We start from the raw sequence: 12,369 nt of genomic DNA, 5'->3' as shown, positions 1-12,369 counted from the left end.
CATGTTATTCTTGAGTACATATAGAGTAGTATTACATTTTCAAATATCCAAAGAGTCTTTAGTTTTAACAGATTTATAAAAGACAGATCAGCTGTACCGATTCATCCCGAATAAACCCGAGCATCTGGAGGCGTACAAGTCACGAGCAAGCAACACACACAAAACATTATCCCACTATTTCTGGATAACTTACGATTATATGCGCTTAAGTGAAAAAAACACAGACATTTGATGCAGTTTTACTTACCGCCTGTGACTCATGACCCACACTGCAAAAAATTACTTTCTTACTTAGTATTTTTGTCTTGTTTTTAATACAAATCTAAAAATTCTTAAATTAACATTACCTAAGAAAATTCTAGTTTTTAGACAAAAAACAAGCAAAAACCTGCCAAAACGTAAACTTTTTTTTTTTACGTTTGCTTACGCCATTGGCTGTATTTTTTTTTTTTTACTTGTTTTAAGCACAAATTCACTTAAATTGTATATATGATTGTCTAAAAACTAGACTTATTTTCTTAGGTCATTTTGCTCATTTGCCACCCGATATCAACAAAATTCAGCATTAAAACAAATACGCACGGAAAACTCCGCTGCAGCCCTGGATAAACAAACTATATCCATTGTTTCTAGAAAGCCGGGTTCTTTGGAAAACTACACAAGCTTAAATATCCTTCAAAAACAACAACTTGCTTCTTTGGTGATGTTATTCCGTGTCAGCTTTTGGTTGGTGTGGGCGTGTGCTATTCCGGTAAAAGTGCCCATATAAGGACTTCCACTGTACTTCCTACACTTAAATATTAGAAAATAAAGCAAGATTGTTACCTAGAAATATATAATGTTTAAAATAAACTTTCAGAAACTTGCACGAACCCTGGCGAAGTGCATTCGGCACAAAAATACTCCATCATACGTTCAACTGCATTTTTGACACTTTTCCTTTAGCATGAGGAATTAAAAAGTCAATTAATTCTAAAAAAGTGTTAACTCAGAATGCATGAAATAGCTTTAGACTCCCCCTTTAACTCTTTCACCGCCAGCGTTTTAAAAAAAAAATGTTGCCAGCCAACGCCAGCGTTTTTCATGATTTTCAACAAAGTTTAATCCAGAAAATGTTCTTCTTTAAATATATAAACGTACAATATACCAAATGAAAGAACAGACCCTCTGCTTTCAAACAAAAAAAGTTTCATCCTACCTTCAGTGGTTCTTTTGTAATCAGCTTTTGAATATGGGTAGGTTTCTGCAAAAACACCACATTTTGAGCAAAAAGCAGAGATAATTCCATTTTTGTGACGGACTTTTCATAGAGATCCCATTCAGACCGATCTTTAAAACAGACACGGACATGCAGCCGCTTGCCATAGGGCAATACTTCCAGGTTTAAAAAGTTGGTGGATAATAGCGGTATTGCGGAAAGACTGAAAATCTCGTCATTGGCAGGGAAGCGTTTTCTCTTGATTGACGAGATAACTCGTAAATGGCGGCGAAAGAGTTAATGAAACTGATATTGTTGGTTTGCTGAAGATTCCAGGGAACTTATGGGAATTATTTGGAAATGTAGGGAAATTTACATAAACTATATCATATATAAACATATAAATAAACATTTAGTTTGTTTATAAGCAGACTTGCATGCAAGGTAATACAAATTAAAAAAATGACGTCTTGACTGATTTCATTGTAAGTGGAATTTTAATGGATTCTTTCATTGAGTAATGAAAAAAACACAATAAACATTATTATAGTTATTATAATAGTGCTAGCTTACATTTAGACATCTGATTTACTGGCTAGCTACTGTATAAACACATTTTGGTATTTGCTAGTTAAAATGCTAGTTAAAATGCAGTAAGAATAGCTTCTGTGTTAGTCAAGGCCTGGAAAATGGAGGGGAATATCCCCCTTAAGTGATATATGGAGGATATTAATGTTTAATTTCAGGGGAGTGAGTGTGTGTAGAGGGAGGGTCATTTTTAGACATTTTGGACAATTATTTTGTGTGCAGAATTCAAAAGATTATATGCAATTTTATAGTTTATAATTTATGGCAACATGCTACAGCGGTTCAAAAGATTATCTGAATTCAAAAGATTATCTGCAATGTACGGAATTGCTTTGCATGTAAACAATATATAGAATCATATTACAGCACACACTTAAAAGATCCTGCAGTGCAGCCCTACTGAAAGTTGCCATAAAGGATACGAAAGTGAATTACTGTGTTTAACACTGTACGGCATGTAACAGTTATCCGCCATTACGTGAGTTCACGCGTCCTCGTTTGTAAACAATTTCGAAAGTTTTTCAACCAGAAGCATGCAGTCTGCTGAGGTCGCTTATGTAGGCTGAACTGCACAAGCCATAGGCATATTATATGATAGCAAATATAAATGAAGATAAATTAACTGTTACTTACTTCAGGAATATATCCTCCTCCAGTGCGTCCTCCATTGTTCTTCTTCTTAGGTAACATTAACGTTAAAGATAAACGCTTCTCTTCCTCAATGTCCACACATAAATGAAGATCTTCCTCACGTGTGTGTATAAACTTTATCATCCAAACATGCGGTAAAGTCTTTAAATCTGATCAAACTTTACGCTTTTTTTGTTACTGTTTGAACTCGTCTGTTCATTACCATGTGAACAGCGGGTACCGCCTGTGGGTGTGACCGCATTAAAGATAATGAAGTCAGCCAGGGAAAACGGTACTCTTTTTACTTCAATGCAGATTATATAAACAGGCAATATTTGTTTTCGATTATAATTAGCTTGTTTAAAAGTAAACTTTTCAGGCTTTCTTTGGATATGTGTATCATGTTTGTGTGATGAGTATTCGCAGAGTTTCAATAGATTTTTGTAACGTGTTTTGAGGGACAGCTGGCGGAGATAGAAATGTCTGAATGCGGACCCTGTTTATTTTCTTTATTTACAAAAACACAAAGATCCGTTGTTATTGTGAATGTACACAAATTAAAGAAGACCATTTACAGTTTCACGCGGCGCCGCGTTTTTGGAACCCAGGGGGTTAATAGTTTGTTAATTGTGAGAATTGGACCATAAAGTGTGATTTGAATAATTTATGTATTTTTATTTGATATATTCAAGCCGTTTCAAGCCTATTTTCGTATAGTTTACTCAACATGAATTAAAAAAGTAATTAGTAATAAGTAGTAAGTAATACTTTTTGGAGGAAGTAATTTGTACAGTAATCTAATTACATAATTGAAAATGTAACTAGTAATTACCTAACACTGATTGTAATGCACGCTTTAGATAAAAGCCTCTCTGCCAAATGCATATTGTACTGTACATGTAACAGAATGTAATGAAAGCAAGCACACACAGATCGAGTTCTCATTCAGTCTGATTCTTCGGGGATGGAGAATCATTCGGATGAAGATGGGGCTGTGCTTGAGTTTGATTGGCAGGTGGTAATTGTACTATAATAAGTCTGTGTGCGTACACACCCTATCATTCCACTGCAGGCAAATGAAACTGCCGAATGCCGAATACACACACGGGCACAAACAGGGTAATTAGCTCAGTCGTTTCCAGACCCTGCTAATTTTCTATTGATGATAATGGCAGTAATTAAGTGCCTTTGATTCTTTAATGCAATTTATTCACCGCAAGATGAGGTTCCTCACCATATTTAGCATAAACAAACCATCCAAAAATACATCACCAAGCAGTTAAGCATTACTCCCTCGACAGATCCTTTCTGAAAACAAAAGTGTTGTGTAAAACTGAGGTGTGTTATTGAATTTTCCACAGTTTTTACCACTCGAGGACTGGAAAAGTTTTTTTTTTAAGTCGAAGCGGAGTTTTGTGGTTTAAGCTCAGTGGATATGCCAACAAAAAAAAATTAATATTTGAAGAAAGAAATATAATAAAGGTAAACCATTTAGTTTGGAATTATATAATAAGGCCAGGAGGACATATTAGGAATAAATCACTTTTAAAACATATTGCAGTATGCACATGACCCTAAAGGGCACTCAGTGAAGCTACAGCGAAATACACTATCGATTAAATCCTCAATCAGACCTTTGTGTCTTTTTAAACATCTTATTTTTTTTAAGTTTGAAGAAACACCTTCTGTATCTAGATAGTGCGGCTTGGACACATCCTCAGTGGGATGTTTTGGGTCTTTAATCATCAGACTCCCTCACCTGGGCGACCCAAACGGGAGTGATCAATCCCCGGTTTGTGTCCAAGCAGCGCACTACACCGCAGGGTCCCCCCTTTAATCCACAGCCACTGTGAGGGCTTCACTGATGTTTCTGGTGGCTTTTCTCAAATGCAAACCTTTAATACCAAGGAGCCTGAGTGCCTGGAGAAACTGCCCTCTTATTAACCCTCATAAATGCATCAAGCTTTGGCTCAGGTCTGAATCACATTGAGGCATCTTTTGCAGGGTTTTATGCCTTGAGTTTCTTTGTGTCACTCATGGTGTCAGGGTGAGAAGAAAAACTAAAAACACATAGACAGAGATGTTTTAAAGTTCAGGCCAAGAAATGTGATGCACTTCACAGTTACTACTGTAAAAACAGATGTTACACTTCCTGACAGTTTGTATTTCATGCCGCTTATATTGTTTTAAACAAAGCAGTTTTCTCCTATCTAATTGTCTATTTCGTAAGAACATAATTAGATTAATATGATTGTTATCAGATTTTATTGTTTTAATGTGGCATATGGTACACTTTAAACTCGGACAAGTATTAAGGAAAGTAATTAAGTAATGTGAACTAAAACAAGAGTACATTTAACTTAACATTTTTAGTAATTCCAATAAAATTCAGCAAGTTCATTAAACTAAAATGTAAGTTGATTTAACTTGAAATAATTTGTAATATCAATTGTTCTGTCCATCATCTCCACTCAGTGTTTCTATTTTTAATTCATTTATAATTATATTACATGTAGTGTTATAAATTGTAGTTTAACTGTAATAAAACACAAAATATTTAGCTTAAAATATAAAAATACACGCTTAAAATTTAAACACCAAAACGTAGGTTGAAAACATTCCAGCAATTTTGGGGAGTGCACACCAGTGCGGGCGGTTAATTCTCTTTGGAGGGGCAGGAATTAAAAATATGTGTTTGGCGTGACGTGTGTGGATTGTCATGTCAAAATATGTGTTCGGCACGTCATGTGTGTGGCTCCTCATGTCAAAATATGTGTTCGGCACGTCGTGTGTGGCTCGTCATGTCAAAATATGTGTTCGGCACGTCATGTGTATGGCTCGTCATGTCGAAATATGTGTTCGGCACGTCATGTGTGTGGCTTATCATGTCAAAATATGTGCCTGATGCTGACGCTTCAAAGGGTTTTATGGTAAAATAGATGCTCACGTTTACAAAATACTCGCAAGACACTAACTTAACCCCAAACTCTGATTACATGAGATGAAAATGCAAGCCTTTTTTCATTATAAACCCCTTCGAAGCGTAAGCAGCAGGCACATATTTTGACATGACGGGCTGAAATACATGTTTTGTCGAGCTTGGCATTTGTGCCTCTTTTGATAGAAGTCACTGGCCACCACTGGTGCACACTTAAACCTAGTCAACCTTTTCAACCTATCTTTGGGTCAAAAAGGAACGAAACCAACCAGTTTAGTTGTAAATTAACCCTGCTGGGTTGTTTCAGCACAAAATGCTGAGTTGTTTTAACCCATTGTTGGGTCAAATATAAACACATTCTGGGTTAATTTTTGACCCAACGCTTAAAAATTACCCAGCATTTTTGAAAGTATTAAGAGAAGAAAGAAATAACAGGTTAGAAATGACAAGGAGCGTTAAATGACTTTCGATAAACTATCTCTCTAAGAATGTTTTTATTCTGCCCACGCTCTTATCAAGCCAAGCAAGTTAAACTTTAATGGATTTTCTAGTTAAAAGTGATGAACAATGCACAAACTATATATAAAGTAGTTTCTCAACTCTAATGAACAGCTTTGGCAAAATCAATGGAAATGCGATCCCTCACTTTGAATCACGACGTATGACATTTAGTCCTAATTGAAAAATAATGACAACTTAGTGAGGGCATCTACTCGACACCTCGTGGTTAAATGTATTAACTTTTTTTTAATTATGCTTTTGGGACATTTCCTAACCCTTCTCCAATTTAATCATTTTTGTTTGCTAAAATGACATATGAAAAACTAAAACAGATTACTGAATGAGTCATTTACCATCTCCGTAGCTGTGATTTATTGCACGGTAAGCTTTCGCACTCCTAACCAGTTGTAGCAGGTAAGAGGAAACATCTCTCATTTAAATATCATCCAAATGAGTCGTTGCCCAACTTGCAGCGTCGCTAATGCTCTGTCAGAAATTTACCCAATCTCCAGGAGAGCCCTGCGCACCCAAACCGGATTTGTCTCCCTGGCAGGATTTACCGCTTCTGTTAGTATTACAGATTAATCTGCTTTACATAGTCGTTGCTTTATTACATCGTAACGGCTTTGCAACGTCACGTCTCATGAAGCACAGAGCACATGGCGCATCCCTCCCCACTATGCCAGAGCCTGGAGGATTTGATCAAATTTCAGTTTACTGAATGTCTCTCTGCTGGACTATTGCATCCTTGTTTATCTTTATCCAGGAGCCGAGCTGGAGCTGTGCTTAAAATACAGGAGCAGATTACAGCTAACCCCGATCATATATTTTGAGGAGCTGTAACAGTAATAAAAGAGTATTACACGATGACCGAATACTATAACAGGATGTGTGGTCTTATCTGCCTATCTATCCCGTACATAATGCAACTGTGGAGCATGGAAAATAAGATTGAAAAGAGTCGTTGTTGTGCTATAGATGCAACTAAGCCATGCTCAGCATGGATTCTGTAGTAATCCATAATTCGATGGCTTTTTATCTCATTTCGCTTGTTGTTACATCACAACCACGACCATGTGTTTTGGCCAACAAAGGCTCCATTGCCATACGTACATCTGGTTATATTTCAATACATAGTACATATTTCGTCCACAAGAGGCATTTTATTTTTGTCCAGTTTGACGCTAGATTTTTTAAAAAGTTATAGAGTAGAGTTATAGAGCATAGGCCCACCCACTTTGATGAACAGGCCCACCCAATTGTTAAACAAATATTTTATCTGAAAAAAATTATTAAAGTTGTGTTATTTAATTGCTTTAAATATAATTACAAAGATGACTATACCATCTAAAACCTTAAAGTAAAGAGAATCTGGTTTTTAGATGATGCTTGATAAGTTTGATTGACATCCTTCACCGGAAGCTTGATTGACAGGCGACCTGACCAATCCTAACACAGATATTATTTGTTCAATAAACTCAATAAACTTATAAGTTTATATTAGGGGAAAATACTCTTGGGTTAAGAACTGGTCAAGAAAACTATGCTATGATTGATTGTTTTGTTGTAAAACCATGACTAACATTGTAAGAGAATCCTGAAAGCAAAATCAATATGTACTGGCCCTTTAAGTCGTATTCTGGTCCAGTCAAAGGCAAATGAAAAGTAAAACTCTCCAGGATAATATTGCCCAGCCAGTGGTCTGTCAATTTCACTCATATTTATAAATGTGATGGTGTGTCCAGAGGATATGCACTAGGTCAGAATCTCAGCTAGATGGATGATTCAAAGCTGTCAGTATGTTCCTGGGCTCTGGATCCACCTGCTTTATGTAATGAAATAAAATAGTTTTAAGAGTCCCAGCAGTATTTCAGCGAGTCTGTTATATCTCATAGATGTCCGGAGGCTCCTCGTCCAGAATCGGTGCGACCCTGTCTGCTACCCTGTAAGAAAGACTGTATAGTAACACCATACAGTGACTGGACACAATGCCCAACGTCCTGTGAAGAAGGTAACACTAACTGTCTGTCTGTCTGTCTGTCTGTCTGTCTGTCTATATATAGTATACTAGTATCTATTTCTTTAGCTGTCTGTCTTTCTGTCTATTAAACAATGAATGTACTAGAGCCCGACCGATAAAGGATTTTGAAAGCCGATACTGATACATATGTTTGATGGTTTTAAAATCCGATATTCCGATATATCGGCCGATATTTTTATGTATTTTATGTATTACAATAGAGTTTACTTAGTAAACTTTACTATCTATTGCTCTTGCTGTCTATCTGTATGTTATACATATGTCTAAAAATATATATGAATTTTCAGGGGTAACTGGTCAGAAGACTAAACAGTCCCGGTATCGAGTGGTCATCCAGATGGCTGCTAATGGAGGTCAGGAGTGTCCAGATGTCCTTAATGAAGAAAGAGATTGTGGCACACCATCTATCTGTCCAGGTTACAGGTAACAGATCTTTACACTATAGGTCTTCTCGGGTCCAAAGAAATTTACCTGACCCGAATCGACCCAAATCACTTTTTACCCGAACTCAAGGAGCATGAATATATATTTTTTTAAAGAAAGAGAAATTAGACACGAGTCCGACCCGACCCAGTCGCAATTTTTTTTTTACTCTAGTTGACCCAAATGTAAACAGCACTGAAAGAAACCCTACAATGCAAAAAATAATTTTCAAGAAAAAAAGTATTTTGTCTTGTTTTCAGTAAAAATATAAAAAATTCTTAAATTAAGATGCTTTTTCTTTATGAGCAAAACAACCCAAGAAAATAAGTCTAGTTTTTAGGCCAAAAATATCAAATTTACCCCATTGGCAGATTTTTTTGCTTGTTTTATGCACAAAATCACCTAAATTTGATATTTTTGTTCAAAAAACTAGACTTATTTTATTGGGTCGTTTTGCTCATCAAGAAAAGCATCTTAATTTAAGAATTTTTAGATATTTGTACTGAAAACAAGAAAAAAATACTAAGGATTTTTTTTTCTTGAAAATAATTTTTTGCAGTGCAAGTACATGCTGCAAAAAAATGACTTTCTTACACTGCAAAAAAAAAAAATTCTTAGTATTTTTGTCTTGTTTTCAGTAAAATATCTAAAAATTCTTAAATTAAGATGTATTTTCTTGATGAGCAAAATGACCCAGGAAAATAAGTTTAGTTTTTTGAACAAAAATATCAAATTTAAGTGATTTTGTGCATAAAAAAAGCAAAAAATCTGCCAATGGGGTAAGCAAAAAAATCTTGAAAATTTTTCTTAAACACTAAATTCAAGAAAAGTCAAGAAAAATTTGCTTACCCCGTTGGCAGATTGTTTTGCTTGTTTGCAGTGTGGTGGCCTTGCATCCAATTTGGCCCGCTGCTCCATTTATTTTTATTTGTTATCTGCCAATGACACCAATGTAAACGAGGTAAACTCAAATAATTTAATGCAGATATAACAAAACCAAAGCGCAATAAATAAAAGTAATGTGATTTTAAAGCAGAAGGATACGAGCGTGCTATACTGAAAAATAGTCACGTCTGAAGGGAGTTGTTAGGCACGACTCGCAGCTATGCATCAAAAAACAATTCGCTACAGGCTCTGAACAGTAATTAAAAAATACAAACAGCCTAATTTAAATTTCTTTTAAATCAAGTCTGCTAATGAGCATATACGCTGTGATGATAAAGCAACTGCTGCTAATCATAAAGATGAAATGACCTCTAAATTTCAGGTGGAAAACACACAAGTGGCGTAAATGTCAGCTGGTGCCGTGGAGCATTCGTAGGGATGCTAAAGGTGCGCAGGAGAACTGTGGTGCTGGAGTCCAAACACGAGGTACATCGGTTGTCCACACAAATGCATTATTTTTACAAGACTGCTTGGCCACAAAGCTGAGCATGTTTAGCTGTAAACACTGCATAGGGACCCTATCAAAGTCCACAACACATCAATGTCTCTGTTTAGCTTTTTAGTAATGCAATACTAGATTTTTAAGCTCCTCATCCTTGTTGGTTTGCTTTCTTCCAGGATATTCTTCCATTCAAATTTGTTGGATATGTAGGTAACACTTAACATTAGGGCTGTATTTGTTAACATTATGAATTTATGTTAACTAATGCACAAATGCTGTATGCATCTTTTATTTACCGTATAAATGTTACTTTCAGCATTCACTTGTGCATTTATAAAAATCAAAAGCTGTAACTGTTAACATTGGTTGATGCAACAATTGCATTGGCATACACTTGCTAACATTATCACAGATTAATAAATGATGAAAACTGCTCATTGTTATTTCATGTTGGCTAATGCCTTTACTAATGTTAACAAAAACAACCTTATTGTGAAGGGTTACCAATGTGTGCATTGCCTATTTAAACATTTATAGGTGCATTGTGTAACTTTAAGAAGGATCTCTTGACAGAAATGCAATATAATATACATAACTACTGTATATTATCAGTGGTGCATAAAGATCGTACATAATCTTATGTTTTTATTACCTTCGAATGAGCCATACACCGTAGGTCCCCATTTATGAAAGTCGCCATTTCGCGCTGCCAGTTACACAGTAGACCTTTAAATTGACAAAGTCTTTTTAGTTTTCATACCTGCAGTTTTTTTAACGTTTTTTTTTAACTCTTTCCCCGGCATTGAGGAGTTATCTTGTCAATTAAAAAAAAAACATTTGCATAAAAAACGTGTTCCTGATGAATTTTTATGTTAATCTGCAATACCGCAATTATTCACTAGATGGCACTTACCCAATTTATGAAAAAACTGAAGCAAAAACGTTATTTACTAATTTTAAACTCTGTGTATGTTTTTATAATCATTCTGATTCTGATCTCTAACGAAATTCACAAAAATGCAATTATTTCAGCTTTTTGCTAAAAAATTATTTGTGAATTATTGATTCCCCCCCCCCATTTTGTATGTTTGTTTGTTTGAAAACAGAGGGTTTGTTCTTTTATTTGATATATTTGTATGTTTAGATATTTTTTGAATAAAAAATTGTGAAACTTTTGTGAAAATCACATAAAATGCTGGCGGGCAACATTTTAAAAAATGGCTGGCGGGGAATGAGTTAATAGATTTTTGTATCTATTTTCTTTATTGATCCATTTATTTTTAAAGTGCTTTCACTCATACAGAAGTCAAAAGACTGCATGATAGTATATTATACTGGAATAAACATCGGTCTGACAAAACCCTCCTTCACGTTAGATTTCACATTTGCCCTTCAGTGTGTGTCAGGAGCAAAGCAATCCCTCAAACTCTTCATCTGATTGGTCTTGACATTGCAGATTATTGTTGTGTCATCAGTGATTCTGTTGATCTCCGTAGTTGCCGGTTTTGACCTAACGCTTGTAACCTGCCCTCGTGTCACTTACAAAATGACACTTTCTCTGAACATCGTGCTGCACATCATCACAGATATGACACAACCTAAACATACCTGAATTGAGGGGGGCTGGGTGGTCCCTGACCTCCTATAAGCATTGAGGGACCTCCTATAAAGCACAAAATATAAATGAGGGGGTCCACAAAGCAATACGGTCAATTATTTGTCCCAATTTTGCAATAAACTAATCCAGAAAATTTCTGTAAAAAATAAATGTGAACTCCCAAGTGCACCTCACGCTGTTTTCTAGAGGAATTCCCAGATTGTCAGATTTAGGATTGGGTTAGGTGCTTTTAAAAATTTCTTCTCAAACTATTATTTCACACTAATTTGAGGGGTAAAAATGACTAGGGTTTTAGTTAAGGGTAATTTGGGGTTTCTTTGATTAAAACGTTGATAAATTTATCCAGAATCACATCTTACTTTGTGAAATCACAGTGACAAAATGGGGGTCTAGGCTGGTGGCGTGGTGCTTAGCTAAGGGGGGTCCATAATCTTTAACATAATTTACACTGACAATGTCAATTTTGCCACTAGAGGTCACAAAACAACAAGGGCTACAGCTTGATGACGCTGTGAAGGGCATGGAAAATGGAAGTATAGCAATTTATCCGACAGGACTAACAAATCGTGTTCATGGATGACGTATCCTAATAAAGTTTTGATAATCTGCCTATTTTCTGAATTCAGTTGAAAACATTTGAGATAACAAAAGAGATCTTATTGTGCCTTTTAATATTTTAGGGTAAGGGTTAGGCCACCCATAAATGAAAATTGTGTTATCATTTACTTACCTTCATGTTGTTCTTTATTCTGTTAACAATAAGAAGATATTTTGATAAATGATGTTAAGCACACAGACTGACATAGTATTTGTTTTTCCTTCAATGAAGGTCAATGGGTACTGTCACCTGTATGCTCACCATCTTTTATCAAAATATCTTCCTTGTGTTCAACAGAATAAAGAAACTCATGCAAGATTTGAATTTTAATTTTTGGGTGAACTATCCCTTAAGGCTAATGCTAATGCTAAAACAGAAATGCATTGCATAATTTAACAAAACAGGTGAGTGATCCGTGTGAAGTGCGTGACTTTATCCTGCTTTTCT

At 35.6% G+C, this 12,369-nt stretch overlaps 1 protein-coding gene across 1 annotated transcript in view; it reads left to right on the top strand.

The window, feature by feature from the left end:
- The window catches only part of thsd7ab (thrombospondin, type I, domain containing 7Ab), a 153,186-nt gene that overhangs the window by 92,283 nt on the left and 48,534 nt on the right, over window positions 1-12,369 (top strand). The window contains exons 10-12 of the mRNA XM_065298878.2: window positions 7,751-7,866; window positions 8,184-8,319; window positions 9,587-9,690. Coding sequence (XP_065154950.1) covers window positions 7,751-7,866; window positions 8,184-8,319; window positions 9,587-9,690 — 356 coding nt within the window. The remainder of the gene's footprint in view (window positions 1-7,750; window positions 7,867-8,183; window positions 8,320-9,586; window positions 9,691-12,369) is intronic.

The sequence above is a fragment of the Paramisgurnus dabryanus genome, chromosome 13, assembly GCF_030506205.2.
Source record: "Paramisgurnus dabryanus chromosome 13, PD_genome_1.1, whole genome shotgun sequence".
NCBI lineage: Eukaryota > Metazoa > Chordata > Actinopteri > Cypriniformes > Cobitidae > Paramisgurnus > Paramisgurnus dabryanus.
Note: the sequence above shows the minus strand (reverse complement) of the source record. Positions and strands in the feature narration are given on the sequence as shown.